The sequence below is a fragment of the Ciconia boyciana genome, chromosome 2 (assembly GCF_034638445.1).
Source record: "Ciconia boyciana chromosome 2, ASM3463844v1, whole genome shotgun sequence".
Classification (NCBI taxonomy): domain Eukaryota; kingdom Metazoa; phylum Chordata; class Aves; order Ciconiiformes; family Ciconiidae; genus Ciconia; species Ciconia boyciana.
This window is the reverse complement of record NC_132935.1, coordinates 39,116,582-39,135,068: the sequence shown is the minus strand read 5'-3', so window position 1 is coordinate 39,135,068 and position 18,487 is coordinate 39,116,582. Positions and strand designations below refer to the sequence as shown.

The window sequence follows — 18,487 nt, the reverse complement described above, 5'->3', positions numbered from 1 at the left end:
GCTCTTGAAAAGTAACTAAGAAGAAATATCATGTTCATATCAGCTATATGATGGTGTGTATATGGGGAGTCTATAAAGGAGATCACACCTTCTTAGTGTTTCGGGATAAAAAACCACTAATGACATTAATTGCTGGAAAGGGCATAAACACCACTGTCGGGGTGATGCTTTAACATATGTGAAGACAGCAAATGCCTCAGGCATGTGTTGCACCTAGCACTGCTGAAATAAATCAGCAAAGCTTTTGAAATATGCCATAACATATGCAAAGATAGCTAAATATTTCTTGGGAAACCAACTAGAAAGGGTATTTGTTACCAAAAGTTCTTCCTTACCTAGAACTTCCACAAATCAGTAAGGACTATTTTGAGAAGAAAAATAGCTTTCAGTCATACCTGGCTCACAATGCAATCCTATGTATAATTCAATAAGGAAGGTTGCTTACGACACGTTTGACTTTTCTACTCCAGGCCAGAGGAGTTCAGACAGTGCAAAGGCCTTTCTTAAAATGGAGGACAGTTCAACTTATTTTTGTAATGAAGCGTGAACTAAGAATCAGAGACAGCTCACAAAATTTTGCACTTCCCAGGATTCCTGACCAATTTTGGGTAAACAGACTCAGTTGTGCACTCTGTAAAATGCGGCTAGTAGAAAAACACCTTTGTAAAGACCTCACGTTACAGATGTTGCGGTTTCTGTGGGATGTTAGGTGTGAACAGTGTGCCGGCTGCTCCCTGCTCGCCCACCCCTTTCACGAGCAAACATCCAGAGGGGCAGTTCCTGCGGAGAAGTTGACACAGCAATTCCCTGCACCGGTGGGTTAGCACGCCCACATCGCTGAAGGACCTCAACAAGAAGAGGTATAAAACAGCAAGGCATTACTTCGAACCAGAAGTACTCCCTTATTCTCAGTATTTAACGCTTAACTTGGTGCTCCGATAGGAAATGAAAGCAACGATCCTGTCGTATGGTGGTTTTGTGGTATTCATTTTTTTATATCCGCTACTTAAAAGACCCTTTTCATGCCAATCATACATTTTGCCACAGACTGCTGGTATAGGAGTGCTTTGTACATAAGAAGCTTGGTTCCAGTTATGATTTTATTCAGCTCCTTGGAAATGCTGGTCAGATTAGCAGAAGCACTGCCAGTTAACTGACCTGAACTGTAGGCACTGGGCAAGTATTAAACACTGCTGGAAATTATTTAGCTACAAAGTTCTGTGCAGTCTTCATGCCATGAAGAGACTGAGCTGCTGGGAACTTGATCCAGATAGCAGCCTTCAGATACTAATGTAATAAACAACTTCTACCACGACAACTGGCACAAAAATATGGTATGAGCGTGCATCTCCTCTGAGATGTTTTTGTATCTCCAGACAACTTTAACTGCTTTAATGGATCTTAATTTATTCCACAGGGGAAGCTCTATCTCCTCCAGTCACTAACAAGCCTAGGGCAACATGCACATAAATGAACAGTAACATGAAAAATTTTAAAATAATGTGAATTCAGATGTGGCACATGCATCAGCTTAGAGGTAGACCTTGCTCTTCTTGTTTTAACCAATATACATGCAAAGTACTGCAAATTTAAATCAGCTTTTTTCAATCTTTGTCAAAACCTGCATGCAAAGCAGGCTAAGCAAGTAGAGCATTGCCTGCTCCATGTAAACTACAAGAAATAGGACAATTTCTTTTTGTAACGGCTTTATATTAAGCCTTAGACCAGGAATCTTAACAGCCAGTCTCACCCCTGAGGCTAATTAGATGCTGTACCTCACTGAAGAAGTCTCCAGTGACCCCGCCACTCGCCCCCTTTTGCCAAATAACATGCTCTCAACTTTTCCTGAAGAATTACAGTCAGAATCTGAGATGGGTTGAAAGGTTATTCTCATCCTTATTTTCAATCCTTAATTTTAACAATTAGATTTGTTCAGATTTTAGGAACTCAGAATAATTAGGTCCAGATGAAGAAACTGGAAAGACTATACGGTCCAGCCTTCCACAAAATGAATACAGCAAGGAATGCTGCTGCTAATTTTTATTAGGTATGTTTTTAAACTCTGCTAGCTAACAGCTGGAGCATTGTTCACAGGCAAAAAGGAACACCCACATTTTATTTTACATTGCAGGCAGTTACAGGAGTACTTCACACCTGCCAGTTTGCATCTGCCTAGGTATTCAATGTTTTCTTCCGAATTAGCCCCACACAGTAGTCTCCCCATCAGCTTACACGGCCTATGGCAAAACTCAGCAACACCAGCTATTTTCGTACGGAATAAGCCATAGGTGATTGTGGAGTGGAAAAGCTGGAGTATATTGTATTTCACAATACTGCAGAATGCTTACAGTGCTTTGACAGCTGTTCACAGAGGCACAGTTATGAGCCTCAATTTTGCCTCTACCTATCCCATCAGCATTTACTCCTATTATGAAGAAATACGGTAGTGATTATTCTATTATGCTGTACAGGGCTATAACCCTAGGACAATTGAGGAGCTTAAACCATGATGTATGTCCTGGCTCCCTTGGCAATCAACTACTCTGCAACTAGCGCAACATGATACCGGTGCTCTGTCTTCCAGTTGAGCTTCTTTTTGGAAGCCTCTAATTTTGCAGTAAGTTTTTTTGGTCATCTCCTTAGTTCAAAGTAAAAGGGTTTTCTTATCCTTAATCTGACCTCTGAAAAAGTACAAGCATTAAAAAAAAAAAACAAAACCAACCAACCAAACAAAACCACAGCACAGAGTCATAATTTTACTTTTTCAAAATAAGAGGTTTCTCCAGGAATGTTGATTCTTCTTAATTTCCCTAATGAAATATCACCTACACAGCATCAATTAAAAAAAAATCTGATGTCCAAAAAACCCCCTAAGAATTAATTTCAGACAATGTCCTTCAGTAGCTTCTGCTTCCCTACTTTTTACAAAAACTTTGTTTAAAATGCAAGCATGTTCTAAATGTACACAGAAAACCTGTTGTGATATGCAGTAAAGGTCTCACTATGACTGGACATTTGCATTCCTCTCTGTTAAATTAAAGATGAAAAAGATGTACTTCTAATACCACAAATAGCTTAAAAGAATGTCAGAACATTTAAAAAGGCATCAGCCTTTGTTTATACATTTTAAAAGGCACCAGTCATGTTGTTTAGTTATATTATCCTTTATTATTTTACAATATATTTCAAAAACTCTTACAGATGCCTTAAACTGTTCTACAAGAGCTGCAATACTGTCATAAAAGCACACTTACAGACCAAATGCACAAACTGTAATACCTACTGGTATTGAACCATTAATATCCAAAGGGTGTAGTCTTTTAGTACATAGATGTGCAGTAATGCAAATGCAAACAGATGTTAATGCAGAAAAATAAAACTCTGCATTCATGGCTATAGAACAGAGGACTTTCAAACACATTTGGTACTGTAACATTCTAGACAGCAATATGAGTAGTATTACATATTTAAAGCAATACATGCCCTGAAAAGCCTGTATTTTCAATCTGTGCGTGTAAACCTGAATCAAAAATAAACTAGATATATTAAAAAACATGAGACATCTAGTCTGCCAACAAGCTTTTGTTTCTTTTTTATCCTAGAATGACAATTAACTTGGGTGGGTGAACTCTGACCTGCATTATTAGTTTACATTATCATTTCCTCAGCATTTCTGTAGTATTATGACAGTCTGAATTTCTTTCCTTGTGCATAGGCACAGGGGAATAACTTTGATGCATTAAATTTTTTTTCTAAGTCTCCAAGTGGTAAATATAATTAATATTACAGCAAATACATTACCACTAAAAAGCATTGTATAATGAGGTTTATAACATTATTTAAAGTTCTCAGCTGTATTTCTCTGGTGCAACAAAGCAGTGGAACTGCAGTTTTCAAGCACTGTATATTGAATCCTCTCAGGTACACAGTATTTACTAACAGCTCAGATATATATTATTCTCCACCTACAGAAGTTTTGCTTTTACTATCACTTCTGGTCACAGAAATTACCAAGACATCTTTAAACCTATACTGTCTGTAAGTAACAAGGTAAAGCCAATTGTTTGCATATGTTTTCAAGCCTATCCAGGCTGATGTACTTTCATGGGAATCTCATGAAAGACATTAGGAGGGAACAGTAATTACGTATCAGATTTATTAGGTAAAAAAATAAAAAGGGTTAAAGTCAAAATTTATGAGTGTGGCACTGTGGCAAAATAGGCATTCAGTTCTGCTTTATTCTTCAAGTTTAAAGTTTCAGTTACCATTAAATATTTGCTAACAGTGAACACCATTTCTTAACCAAATACAGTCTACATCCCTGTATGCTCTGCAGACAGAGCTGCAATGGGTCATCAGTACGTTAGACCACAGGTTTTTTTGCTACAGTCTTCCCAGCTAGCCTAAACAGCAGTCAGTGGTATTTATTAGTTATATACATCAGTCAGTCACACCCATCATTACAAATATGTTCTAGTTTATTTACTGTACAATGTATGTATACATATTTGTGTTTATTCAATCCCAAGCACTCCAATGGTTAAGGGCAGGCTGGAAAAAAATTCAATATACATAAAAGAGTTATAAATTTCAAGTCTGTAGTGATTCTAGTTTAATAGCAAAAGGGGAACGTCATGCTCATGCTGTGAACATGGTTGGCAAAAATAAAGGCAAAAAAAGAGGCAGACTATATTTTTCTCTGGAGTCAAAATCTAGAAAATTAAACAAAATAATGTTAGTCCAAAGGGATGCAGAAATAAAAAGGGCATTTTATTCAATGCACAACTAGAGCTATTAAGAATTTTGTTTCACAGAGGCCCTGAGACTTGACTTAAATGGATTCTCCCTATCATGTGTTTCACGTGAAGTCAAACTTAAAGCTCTATACGCATAAACATTTGGTATATAACAGTGGACCCATTTTTAAAAAGTGAAGCAATAAAATCTACATGAAAAACAAATGAAAGAACAATTTGATTGGAGGCCTCTGTCCTTTGACCCCTGCCCTATCAGGCTAAACATCCAATAAAATGTAAAATGCAGCATACATTTGCGTAATCTAAAATTTTTGTGATGATTTATTGCAAATTGCACTTGGCAGTTCACCACACCGATGGAAAACTGGCCCCCCTGTTGGTTCATTCACACAGTCTTTTAACACCAAATACAAGTCACCAGTAGAAAGATCTCGATAGAAAGTTTGCTGCCGTGCTGAGCCAGCTTCCTGCACCTTCTGGGTGTGACCCAACACGAGACACTGCTTTGTCCTGTTCCTTAGTAGGGCTTTCGTCTTCTGGTAAATATTCAGGTAGATCTGTATTCTGCTCTACTTCCACTGGCGTATCTTGGAACGGAACCAGCATCTGATAAAACACAACAGATTAAAATTATGTCAAATATTGTAACTTAAAAGAATGAATGAAAGTTACACATATATACATATTTAGGATGACAGGCATGCATGCTGTAAGACTTCTCCCCATCTCCCTATACAGTGAGAATATAAATGGAACCTACTATATATCTGGAATCTACTATGCTTAGAAGATACACAAGAAAAGCTTTGGCTTAACATGGAAGAAAAAATATCAAATAGACAGACATAGCCCTTTTACTGTAGTTGTGAAATAAAAACGCTTCAGCAACTGCAGCCAAAAAAAAGGTTCACTGTGATCCTTTTCACATCGTTAAGGAGAGAAACAATTACAGTATTTTCGTCTTTCTTCTGAACAGTAAGTTCTGTAAAACTGTTCTATGGATACATGTCCTGACATAGGATACCCTTTATTCCCCTTGTACTGTATGTGTAGCGCTCCCACTTACAAAATTTTGCCTGTCATCAGATGTTATGAGAACAGAGGTGCTGGTATTAAAGATACAGCTGAGCTAAAACAATTGGTATTTAGAAAGATACATATCCTACCTCCTCACCACTTTCACTTTTCACAACTTGCTGTGCCTTCATAACTTTGGTTGATGCTATTGCCGTTGCCAATGCCTACAAGTACACAGAAAAAACCAAGAGCTTAGTGTGACAGAATGCAATAACGTGAGGATCTGGAGGGTTATTGAGCACTTACCTCTGCTTTTAAGTCTGAGCGAATTCGTACCACGCACCTTTGAACAGCCATTTGAAAGGTAAAACTAATAACACCTTTAATTTTCAGCAAGGCTTCTTCACAAAGATTCCTTCGAGACTAAAAAAAACAAACAAAAAACCCACAACTAAAGTACCTGCATAATACACCATGTGCAAATGCTAACAATTAATTCTTAAGGAATTCCTGTATGTCTGAGGGCAGGTGGTTACTTGACAGCACTTTTGTAAAAGAAAAACTAAGACTTACATTTTAGTGCACAAATATTAGACTCTCTTGCCACCAATAAAAAAAAAAGGAAAAGAAAAAAATTGCTTACACTTTAGAGAAGGATGGAATCAACTGTAAATAATTAGAGAAAAGTGCTGAAAAGCAAAGAATGTTTTTCTCCGTATGATCAGCTAAACAGTCCCCTCTGGTTAAGTTCTGATTGACTGAAGTGCTCATTGATGAGTAGTTAGTGTTTAAGTTGCTATTTATCAGACACCTTGCCTCCATACTGACTGAATGCATCAAAGCAGCTGTTGTATCTTTCAGCTGCTTCATCTGTGGCAGCTCACGGACATCACTGCACAACATAAGCTTAATTCTTATTTCAAAGGGAAAATATTTGGTTGATAACCCATGGAATGTTATGTTTAAAGCAAGTGACATCGCCTACTGTGCTGTAACATTACATTGACCTGTATCAGTTGCATCTGTTCTACATTATCTTAGAATGTTCTATTAATCTTTTTTCCTTTTAATATTTGCACAAGATGGTTGTCACAAAAAGGATTAAAACATACTTGGAGAGACTGCTAGCACAGAAGGGCAAAAAATAAAAGATAACACAGCACCAGAAAGAAACTGACAACCTTACTCAAGTTGAAAATAATGATGTATTTAACTTTTACTGCAAGCTTCTGCAAGGTTTTAAATAATAAGCTATTTCAAAGTGTATTTACATTAGTTATCAATTACTGGTCAGTACTTGGGCCGTAATAAATACTACTACCGTAACAAATACTACTCTACTGTACTGCTTCATTTTTTCTTTTTTTTTTTAAACTTATAATCAAATTTGATAATTAGATCTTAAAATAAAAACATCTGACTCCACACTAAACAACAACCGCCCCTTCCCCTCCCTTTCTGAAATAATTAATATCTCATATTTGAGGTTTTAAAATCCACAAGCATTTGTAGGATTTGCAATCATTCCTAACAGCAGCTTCTTGTTTCAAATCTAAATGACAAAATACAGTTAAACCAAGAACACAGTATTTACAGCCCTGCGTTTACTTGTGCCACCTAATATTCTTTGCTAGTTAAGTCGGGAATAAACTGTTGAATGAAACTAAGCTGCTTTTGTTGTTCACGTCCTTCATCATTCTCCCAGTCCCAACTTATCCTGACATTTAAAACAGCGTTATAGGGATGTTTAACTGCTGGATGGGCACTAACATTTCTTTAATCACCTGATGAAATACAGAGCTATGTACACTAGCCATCTCCAGCCAGTGCACAGTCAGATTTTTCTTTTCTTCAACAATGAGCTAAGAAAACACGCTGGTGTCCTCTAGGCAACAACAGAAGCCTGCAGTTTTGCTCTCTGGAGCTGAATATCTAAATATCCTACACTTTTTCAGAACATCTTTCCCTCAGCATCTAAGAGAAAAACTCCACAAATCTCACTAAGTTCCATTTGTCGAAGACGACAAAGAAACACTTTTAAGAGAGAATCAACTATATAGCCAGAGTATCTAAACTGACAAAGTAGAAGTGGATTAAATTTCTTGCTTGGAGATACCTGTGAACAAAAAATCAACTACAAGCTTAAAACCAAAACAAACTTAACAGGAGACAACCGATTGGACTGAATTAAAAAAACCTTCAGAGTACAAAAGCCAATGGTGTTGACAAAGCACTGCCTTTCTAGACAGAGCAAGTGCTGGAAGGACAAAACTGTAAAAAATATTTACTTTGTATAAAGTGAGCTAGAGCAGCATGTTATTTCTAAAGGAATTAACTATGGTCTTATGAAAACAGTACGACGGGTATGCTGTTGATAAACTGGGCCTGTGGACACGCTTACTTGGCAAAATGTAAAGCAACAAAGCAAAGGATCAGGTTTGATCATTTAAAATGGGTACAAAACTGAAGATACAGAGTCCGGAGGGCACTTGTGGATAACATGCTTAAACAGTCTACATGCTGTTTGGCAGCCGTAAAAAGGCAAACATGGCCCTGGGGTGTTATCTACAGGGGTATGGTAGATAAATCCGTAGAAGTTATTCTGACATTACATAAAGACTCAGTGAGACCTCATTAACTCAAATGCCATTCTGGTCACTACAGTAGAAAAAGATCTCACAGACAATGGAAAGATGTCGCAAAACCAGCTCAAAGAAAATACAGCATTTCTAAATTAAGAGTAATAAAAAAAAAGAAAACAGTGAAATCTCTCATAACTAAAAGGAAACTTTTTTTTTACTTTAACACGCCAATACAACCACAGGATATCCTTAGGTGAAACTGCTGAAGGTACCTTTTTTATTCTATTCTTTCTTGAAAAAGGAAAGAAAATTAGGAGAGGTGGAAACAGAATAGTTTTTTGAGAGTAATTAGAAAGCCATCAAGGAAACTGCCTTAAAACATCTTTGGATATTCTGAGTAAGCTCAATTTATGCAAGATTTTATCTTGCATATCTTGTGATTCAACATAAAATTCACAGAAATTGCTGACAATTGATGATGCCACACAAGTAGCCTGAATACATTATTTTTGTGGTCAAAATACACCTCAGTGCAGCATGCCTTATTTACATAACTGCTGAAGGTTTCCTTACCGAATCATCAAGGCCATCTATATGCAAAACCACTGTCTTGGCACGCTTATTTGTGCTACCGAGGAAAAACTGTGCTTTCCGCCGACGATAATTCATCTCATTCACATTGTCCATGTCTGACATGTTGGAAGACTGAAGGAGATCGTACACTTCAGAAGCTAAAAGTTTAGTCTCTCCCGGTGTAGTGGTCCTTAAAGAAAAAAGGGATTAAGATTTGTAAATATTTGGTTTTACATTAGTACTGCAAACAGCTGCTGATTATGTCCTTGCAACTGGAATACTCAACGTGCTACAGAAATACAATTATACAGTAGGTACATAACAAAAATTTTAAAAGGGGAGAGGATAAATCAGGTAAAACTATTTCCTTTCCCATACTCCAATTTTTATGTCGATCTGTTAATTCTAATATCATTGTAAACAAGTCTGTGTTCTCAAACAACACAAATAGAGTTTACATCAGTTTGATAACTTCAAACAAAACATGGCAGTAAACGCTCAGTACACTGCTGCTACTTTGTTTGTGTTGAACTTTTTTTTTAAACAAATGATCTCCAACTGCCTTGTAATATGTTTCATTTCCCACTTCCCTTGTTACATAATAAAAATAATTTATCTGTAGAACTGTAATCTTTCCAAATGTTTTCTTCTCCAAAGTTACTGAGTATCAACAGCAAAGCAGAATCCCAGATTTTCTTCAAGAATTCAAAGGTTATTTCTGATTAGACTAAAATTTATGGTATGAACTATATGATAGCATTTTTTTAGATTAAAAAAAAGTAGATAATGGACCGAACATATATTAATTTCTTATGATTAATTACAATTAATTTTAATAAGGTATAATATAAATCTGTTGTCCAAATTCAGCCCTCTTTTAATTATGCCAGTGATTTAAAGATATGTGCAGAAACAAAATTATTACTGCATCAACTTGCAATTAATCTTAAAATGATGAATGACAGCTTTGCTGCTTTGTTTAGCAAGCAGTAAGTAAGTAACAAGTACCTTTAGATTTTTTTTTTCTTCCATTTGACTTCCTTAATTACCATACATTAAACATGTTTTCCATCCTACCATACGGACAAGAAAGAACACTGAAGCAAGCATGTTAGGAGTTCTCAACTTGTGGGGGTCTCAGCTAGCTTTTTTTTTTTTTTTTTTAAATTCTCTGCACCTTGTTTTGAACAGCATCCGTTTGGAGAGGAAAACGTGAGTTCTTGAACATATATTCAATTTTAAATACATGCTTATGTTCTGCTTTCTTACAGTGAAAAAAACACTTATGTTAATTCACAGAAACAAGAGCTGGGAACTCACAAAGATTTCAACTTCAACCTTCCATAATTTATTAAAGTAATAGAATAGATGATAAAGCCATGCAAGCTGATGTCTTAAGGTAGTAATAAATTAGCTTGTGCAAAAGTGACATCTTATCAAGATACTAAGAAATTTACCCACCCATTAGTTTTGGCAAATTCTTTCAACAACAACAACAACAATCCTGTCCATATCAAGTGATTTACAATAGAGGACTTTTTTTTTTTTTTGGTAAGTTTAAATACAGTTAACTAAGCACACTATTGAAAATGTCACTATCCCACCTACAGCACCCACTATGCTGTTGGTAAGAGTTTCTGCTTGAATACAATTGTACTATTGCATCCCAGAGTTAAAAAAAAAATCAGAAAGACAAATGAGAAATAAAATATACTTAATATTAGCCATAATATATATATATGCTTGTATATACACATACATACACAAAAGAAAGATAATTTAAAGTTATCAATATATCAGCAAATATAAAATAGGCAAGTGCCTAAAAGGAAAAAATCAACAGTGATCTTCGTATGTTTTGTGCTCCCAACATTATAGTTGGCATAGTTCTTGGAAAACTAATGACCTAAGATAAACTGTACTATTGAAACAACCTGTTGATTTGAAAACACAAATTTAAATCTGCTCTTATTTGATACGTATTCCAAGATATTCCTAAAACAAGCCTATACAGGTAAATGTTATGCTTATGCACACACACTTAAACAAGCTACTCAGATAATTCCCTGTATTTTTCCAAATAGAGGATTACTACTATCTACCACTAAGTTACAGATGATAACTATAGTTACCCCTCTTACATTAAAAAAAAAAAAATCCCAAACACAAGATTTTAATCTCATATAAAGAGAATCTGTTGCAAAATAAGCAACTGAGTGTGTAATAAGAAGTAGCATGCAACTCAGACACTACACTACAAGGGCAAGAACAACGGATGTCACATCAGAATATCAGATTGCAAAACAATCCCCAATAAAGGTATAAGCCAGTTTTATTCTGCAGTAATTCAATATTACACTTTCAGCAACTCAGTTAAAACAAAGATACACAGAATTCCATGCAATGCCTTCTACAATTTTCAGTGTACTGGTAAAATGAGTGAATACAAGAGTGCATCAACCTGTTATTCTTTCATTAAAGTAATTTATACAACAGCTATAAAAAGAATAGAAACCTTAATATCTTAATATCAAACTAGATACAAGGAAGAATTTTTTTACGCTGAGGGTGGTGAAACACTGGAACAGGTTGCCCAGAGAGGTGGTAGATGCCCCATCCCTGGAAACATTCAAGGTCAGGTTGGACGGGGCTCTGAGCAACCTGATCTAGTTGAAGATGTCCCTGCTTGTTACAGGCGGGTTGCACTGGAAGACCTTTAAAGGTCCCTTCCAACCCAAACTATTCTATGATGATTCTATGATCTTTAAGGAAAAAAAAAAATCTATCTGAAAGTAAGTATAATAAACCCTCTCTGTTGTAAAACCAAGGTGACATTCAATGCTGACTGTTTCTTTATACACTATATTGGTAACAAAAAGATAAATACAATGAAACTACATGTAAAATTAAAACATAGTAGAATAGTGGAAGTTTTTTGAAAAATAAGGATAACACATGGGCTGTGGTTTTGTTGCCTGAAATTAGAAAAAATTGCAACCTTAAGAGAAGAGGGTTCTGATGGTACTGACACAGGCCCTCCCAGCACCATCAGAGCAGCAGAAGGGAATTCTTGATCATCTTTCCACCACCCCCATTCACACTCTAGTACAGCACTTTATTCACCACTGAAGGTGCAGGTACATAGTATAAAGTCGCTATGCAGTTAAGAGATTGTTTGAGAACAATCAGTCACTGGAACAACCTCCCCAGGAACGTGGCAGAGTCCCCATTGCTGGAGGTTTTCAAGATGCAATTGGACAGGGTGCTAGACAGGCTCATTAGGTTCCCTTTCCCAGGAAAGGTTGGACCAGATGATCTTTCGAGGTCCCTTCCAACCTGGGCTGTTCTACAATTCTATGGCTAGTGTTCTGCTACCCTGCTAGGGAAATGGTAGTCTCTACTTAGAACAGAGTAACAGTTGGTAAGAGTTAGTTACCATCTCTTTCAGAAGTGGTAACATCTTACATTACTTCAGCAAGATTCAGAAGAAGCCTGTCAGAAACCCAAACCTTTAATTTTCACTGTCTTCTTGAATTCCTGTCATCCTAGGTTGTTGCCTGTCCTTCCATTACGTTCGCCCAAGGCTGGCTGTAGAAGTAAGATGAACACAGAATCCCAGTGACATGTATCCTCTTCTGACAGACACAGCACAAGAAATAGTTCTTATTTTCTTCACAGTTAAAAATAACTTTGCAAACATGGTCCAAGTGCTGCAGAGGTTTTATCAGACTAACAAGACATTTTTTAAAGTTTTAGCTAAACTTAAAGGACACGAAAATTACTGGCTACAACACCAAAGGCGTATGTAATGTGGGTTTAGTATGTATGCTTGGAAAGAATGTGTAAGCAGCATATAGCATTATGGCTATACAACCAGCATGTGACTTAAGTATACACACAGCATCATAAATGATAACAGAAGGGCCCTGACAATCTTCCTAGCATAGCTGCATCTGATGTAAAGGTAACATAGAAAGCTATGTTTCTTCCTTTAGAAAAAGCACAAAGGCTGAGAAAGACTAATATAGTGGATTTTCCCCTTTTGGAGAAAGACAAGATATAAATACATTTATAAATATATATATATATGGGGTGTGGTTTTATATATATACACGTATGTGTGTGTGCATGTGTAAAAGACTATACCTTATCCTTTTAAAAAGCTATAATATTTTATGTATATATTTTAAAATAAACATACATGTACATATACATGTGTGTACATTACATACACACTCCTATATCAGAGGAAACAGATCCAACCATAACCCTGCTCGAAGTACAGCAGACCCTGTGCACAAGCACAGAAACTATTACATGCATTTCCTTAGTGGTATACATTGTGCTCTAAAGACACGTTAGCCAAACAGATAACAAACATACTATAACGGCATTTCATTAGAGTGCTTCTACTGAGTTTATAACCTAGAGACAGGAGGTTTTCAAATTCAAGAGGGTATCTTTCTTTGACAGAGGTTCAATTACATCCCAGATTCTACCAAAAGGAGATTTGTGTCATTTAATTTCAAAAGTCTCATTTCTACAGTGATGCTGCTTTTGGTTGTACTTGCTCAGTTTGCCCACTACCCACAATAAGACAAAGTTAATTACCCATTCATGAAATTTCAAGGCTCTTGATAATCTTTGAACAATCACCTCGACCCCTGGGAAGGCGATGGAACAAATCTGGAAACCATGTGCCTCCAGGCACATGAAGGACAAGAAGGTGACCAGGAGTAGTGAGAATGGATTCACAAAGAGGAAGTCATGCGTGACCACCCTGATCGCTTTCTACAATGAAATGACTGGCTTTGCAGATGAGGGGAGAGCAGTTGATATTGTCTTTTGACATTGTCTCCTATACAATCCTTATAGAGAAGCCGATGAAGTATGGACTGGGTGAGCAGATAGCGAGGTGGACTGAAAACTGGCTGGATGGCCAGGCCCAGAAGGTGGTGTCCAGGGCCAGGAAATCTAGCTGGAGGCCAGTATCTAGTGATGTACCCCATGGGTCAATACTGGGTCCAATCCTGTTCGATATCTTCATTAACGATCTGGATGATGGGGCAGAGTGGACCCTCAGCAAATCTGCAGATGACATAAACCAAGAAGGAGCGGCTGATATGCCAGAGGGTTGTGCTGCCATCCAGAGGGACCTCTACAGGCTGGAGAAATGGGCTGACAGGAACCTCATGAAGTTCAACAAGGGGAAGTGCAAAGCCCTGCCCCTGGGGAGGAACACCCCAAGGCACCAGCTGGGGGCTGACCAGCTGGAAAGCAGCTTGGCAGAGAAGGACCTGGGGGTCCTGGTGGACACTAGGTTGAACATGAGCCAGCAAGGTGCCCTTGCAGCAAAGAAGGCTAATGGTATCCTGGACTGCATTAGGAGGAGCATTGCCAGCAGGTCTGAGGGAGGTGATCCTGCCCCTCTACTCAGCACTGGTGAGGCCACACCTGGAGTGCTGTGTCCAGGTCTGGGCTCCCCAGTACATGAGAGAGAGGGACATGCTAGAGAGAGTCCAACAAAGGGTCAGGAAGATGATTAAGGGGCTGATGAGGAAAGGCTGAGAGAGCTGGGACTGCTCAGCCTGAAGATGAGAAAGCTCAGGGGGATCTCATCAATGTATATAAATACCTGAAGGGAGGGTGCAAAGAGGACAGGGCCAGGCTCTTTTCAGTGGTGCCCAGTGCCAGGACCAGAGGCAATGGCACAAACTGAAACACAGGAGGTTCCCTCTGAACATCAGGAAACACTTTTTCCACTGTGAGGGTGACCGAGCACTGGCACAGGTTGCCCAGAGAAGCTGTGGAGTCTCCATCCTTGGAGATATTCAAAAGACATCTGGCCATGGTCCTGGGCAATGTGATTTAGGCGACCCTGCCTGAGTAGAGGGCTTGGACCAGATGACCTCCAGAGGTCCTTTCCAACCTCAATCATTCTGTGAGTCTGTGAACACATATTAGAAATCGAGAAGTCATTAGGTAAATTCAAACAGCAATGTACATGGAGCATATCCATTTTTATCTACTTGTGGATATCTTTTTTTCAGATTAAGAGTATTTTAGAAGTTAGGCTTTTATGTAAGTAAAGCAAAAATGTATTTAATTTTCCTGCCAAATATGTTCCTTATGTATTGTTTGCCAAAGAGTTTTGCATGACAGCTTACATAACTCTAATGCACCTAATAATTTACAAAGACTGAAATATAAGCAGCTAATTTTATTTTGATTTCAGAAATTTCCTGCTCCCATATTTAGACTTACAGTTCAGTGCTCAGTCCTAAATTGTTTTATCTTAAGGCATCATGAACTAGAGGCAAGGCTAGATGGAAAAGGGGAGGCTTCGTTCTCAAAGTCATTGAACAGTTTGCCAACTGGTATTTAAAATGTTTTCACCTTAGCTTATAGCATGATCTTACTAGCCATAGTCATCAAGGAAAAGTCATTGAGCTTATTACACCTTATAATAACAATTTAGAAACTCTTAATACAAAACTTAAAAATCCAATAGTTTACTGGTTCAAACATGACATTGATTTTAGGAAAACACTGATCCAAGTCTTCGCCCTCAATCTATAGCATTTTTTTTGTGATTTTACTTAGCACAAGAATTGTATTCAGTAAATGTAGTACAGAGCCAAAAATGGGATCACACAGGAACACCAAAGAAATATCTCAAGTCTTTTCACAACATAGATCAAAATGTCAATGTATATAAGCTCACTCAGGAGTTTGTATTTTTACTCTCTCTCAAACAAATCTGATGTAGTTCAAGAGTACTCAATTTGTAATCTAGGGACCAATTTCAGCCTTGTACCAATGGACCTTTCTCCCCAGGGTTGCTCAGGAATAAGAGATCCAAAGACAGACAGACCATTCTCAACTTCTAGCTTTAGAAGGGAGCATTGCTTTACACTTCAGCATCCATGGAGAAGAGCCACAGCTCATTCCCTGCACAAGGCTGAGAAACCTCTGTGAGAAGAGGGCAGCTAGAGGTAGATTCTTTCTATCACAGAACAGACAACTGCCCAAAACTCTGGTAAGATCCAAGCAAGGAAAATGATATACAAGAACAGTACATTTGCAGTACACCACCCATACACATGTAATAGACACTTTTACATACAGAGTGTCTGTACTATATATATTTTCAGTATGCATGGCCCCATAAGGGAGGGGGCATGGCATACAGCCTTACAGCTCAATGGGGAGAAGCTGTGTTACAGCCAATCAGAACAGGTGGACATGCATTGTATGGCTCATCACTATGCCCTTGCTCACGAGTACTTGGGAAACCAGCACACAGAAAAATTAGTATTAAGAGCAGGTCTGTAAAAGCAAAGAAAGCTAGAAATGGTGAAGAAAAGATTAACCCAACCCACAAAACTAAGGAAATGGATCTCAACCTTTTAAAGTCAGTTCAGGTAAAGTTTCCTGTACTGACATCTCAAGGAGTTTACATACTACTGGAAAAATAGTACCTTAAAGCACAGATCTTTAAAAAAACCACCACACAATTCAAGTCTAACAAATATGAAGAGTTTGAAGAATAAAAATATCTTCATTATTCAAGTTAAGGCTCAGATATTTGGGAAGACCTCAGCTGAATCCCATACTAAATAACCTACTCATAAATGAAAAGTAAAAACAACTCTCAGATTTAACTTACAGTCTTACAACAGAAAAATCCTAAGGGAGTCAGTGAATGTAACAAAGGACTGAATGCATCATTTTTTCTTCAAAATACTAGTCTGAGAGACTCCAGTTCTAGAATGACCCAAGCACCTTTCCAAAAAGTTTGAGAAAAGTTATGATCACATAGAAGTAGCTATTTTCACTTGATCCCAATCCTTTTAACATATGCAAGTACTGTCCCTATAAGGCAGAACTAATATTTTTCCCTAGGATCCTAAGTAGTGATATTTTCAACCATCATTTTATTTCCATAATGAACCTCATTCACTATAGTAAACATAGTATCCTATATGACACAAAAAGAGCAAGTAAGAATTTAATGGATTGGCATGAATTCTATCTAAATAAATTTGTGGGTAAATGCAGCTGTATTAGAAACCTTAAAACATATACTTGGTAGAGATTTATCATTTGATTTAATTATGGTTAAAAAATGGCTAACAAATTGATATTCATATCAACTATGCCTTAAGACCACTGATGTATTTGTTTCCAGGTGACCCATTTCTTTCAGAGCCCATTCTTCCTATATTTAAAGACAGAAATTGTCTCTAGTAATAACTAAAGGGAGCAGTAAGCTGCAAAGAATTGCTACATTCTGTAAGGGGGGGTGGGGTGGAAAATCACTAATCCTTGATTCTAGAAGTGAGACACAGTGATTGACATGGTTTTGATGAAAACTTTGAGCATGAATGACAAGCCTAAAGAAAGAGCATGGTATTAGAGAAAAAGCAATCTGTTTCAAGACAGTTATCTGATCTGGCTGTTTTTCTGGCTGTTCTGCTCCAGTGCCAGGGCAAGATTCTTTCTTATCTCCAAGAATGCTGCTCTTTCTTGGGAGCTTTTAGTGCATCCCATGATACGGTGGGCTCACAAGCATATGGCTGCTCTCCTGACTCATTCCAGGCAACAGGCAAGTCATCTGAAAACAACTTGAAAAAGAGCATTACTTCAGCACACGCTTTCTCACAGTCCCAGGTGCTATTGTCATGCTATCCATTACAGTACACGTCAGTTCCCTCTAGCCCCAAAACACACAGTAAAGACCAGATAATATTATACAGCAGCTGACAAAAGGATTACCACCTGCTTTCTTAAAAGAAAGAAGTCAAAATCCTCAAGAATATAGACAGCAGGATCCTTATGTTGGCCAACAACAACATATCAAGCATAGTAGTGGATTAACAATAGGAAAAATAATTCATAGGTGTAGAACAGGAAAAAACAATAGAACCTGTAGGACTGGGCAAGTTTGAAGTGACACACTGAGCTGCAGCAGTATGAATCTCCAAATCCCAAAACCAAGCAGCTGGACTACTCAATGAACAGCCTGAGTGCAGTTGTGTTATGTGACTGCACACCAATGGTATCAACCATACGCTAGCTACATCACCTTTATTTACTCCAAGGCTGTTGCACCATGGAAACAAGTCAAGGTCAGCCAGACTTTCCTAGAATGCTTTCTAGACCTGCAAGATCCCTGCCACTTGGCAAGTCTTCCAGACTCTACTCACACTACTAGCTGTGACAATTTGACCACGAGACAGTAAACTAAGAAAAGTTTGGAATGGAACAAGGAAACCTGATGTCTTGAAGTTGATTTTGTGCTAAACAAGAGGTACCTGACTGAAATTAGGAGTGAGAATTCGATTTCCCAGTGCCACTTCCAGCTCAATTTAAGTCATATGCCTACTGACCCTGAAAATTTAGAGAAACACCATGTAAATGTTGGGATGTTCTGAAGACTGCTGAAAACAAAAACAAAACAAAAACAAAAAAACCCCCACAACCTAAATATTAAATACAAGTTGTAAATCTGAGTCAAAATCAGTATGGTACCATTAACTGCTGTAAAATCAGTGA

General features: G+C 37.7%; 1 protein-coding gene and 1 long non-coding RNA gene across 4 annotated transcripts in view; both read right to left on the bottom strand.

Moving 5' to 3' along the window:
- Positions 1-3,144: 3,144 nt before the first annotated feature.
- Positions 3,145-18,487, bottom strand: part of ARMC1 (armadillo repeat containing 1) — a 34,020-nt gene continuing 18,677 nt past the window's right edge. For all 3 annotated transcript variants that reach the window (XM_072852418.1, XM_072852416.1, XM_072852417.1), the window contains exons 4-7: positions 8,930-9,119; positions 6,081-6,197; positions 5,924-5,998; positions 3,145-5,363 (exon numbers count right to left, since the gene is read on the bottom strand). In XM_072852418.1, coding sequence (XP_072708519.1) covers positions 5,172-5,363; positions 5,924-5,998; positions 6,081-6,197; positions 8,930-9,119 — 574 coding nt within the window. In that variant the 3' untranslated portion in view covers positions 3,145-5,171. The remainder of the gene's footprint in view (positions 5,364-5,923; positions 5,999-6,080; positions 6,198-8,929; positions 9,120-18,487) is intronic.
- Positions 11,265-14,853, bottom strand: LOC140647611 (uncharacterized). Its single transcript, XR_012040867.1, has 3 exons — positions 14,565-14,853; positions 13,541-14,017; positions 11,265-12,517 (listed from the first exon to the last, which is right to left on the bottom strand). It is a non-coding gene; the product is annotated as an uncharacterized lncRNA (long non-coding RNA).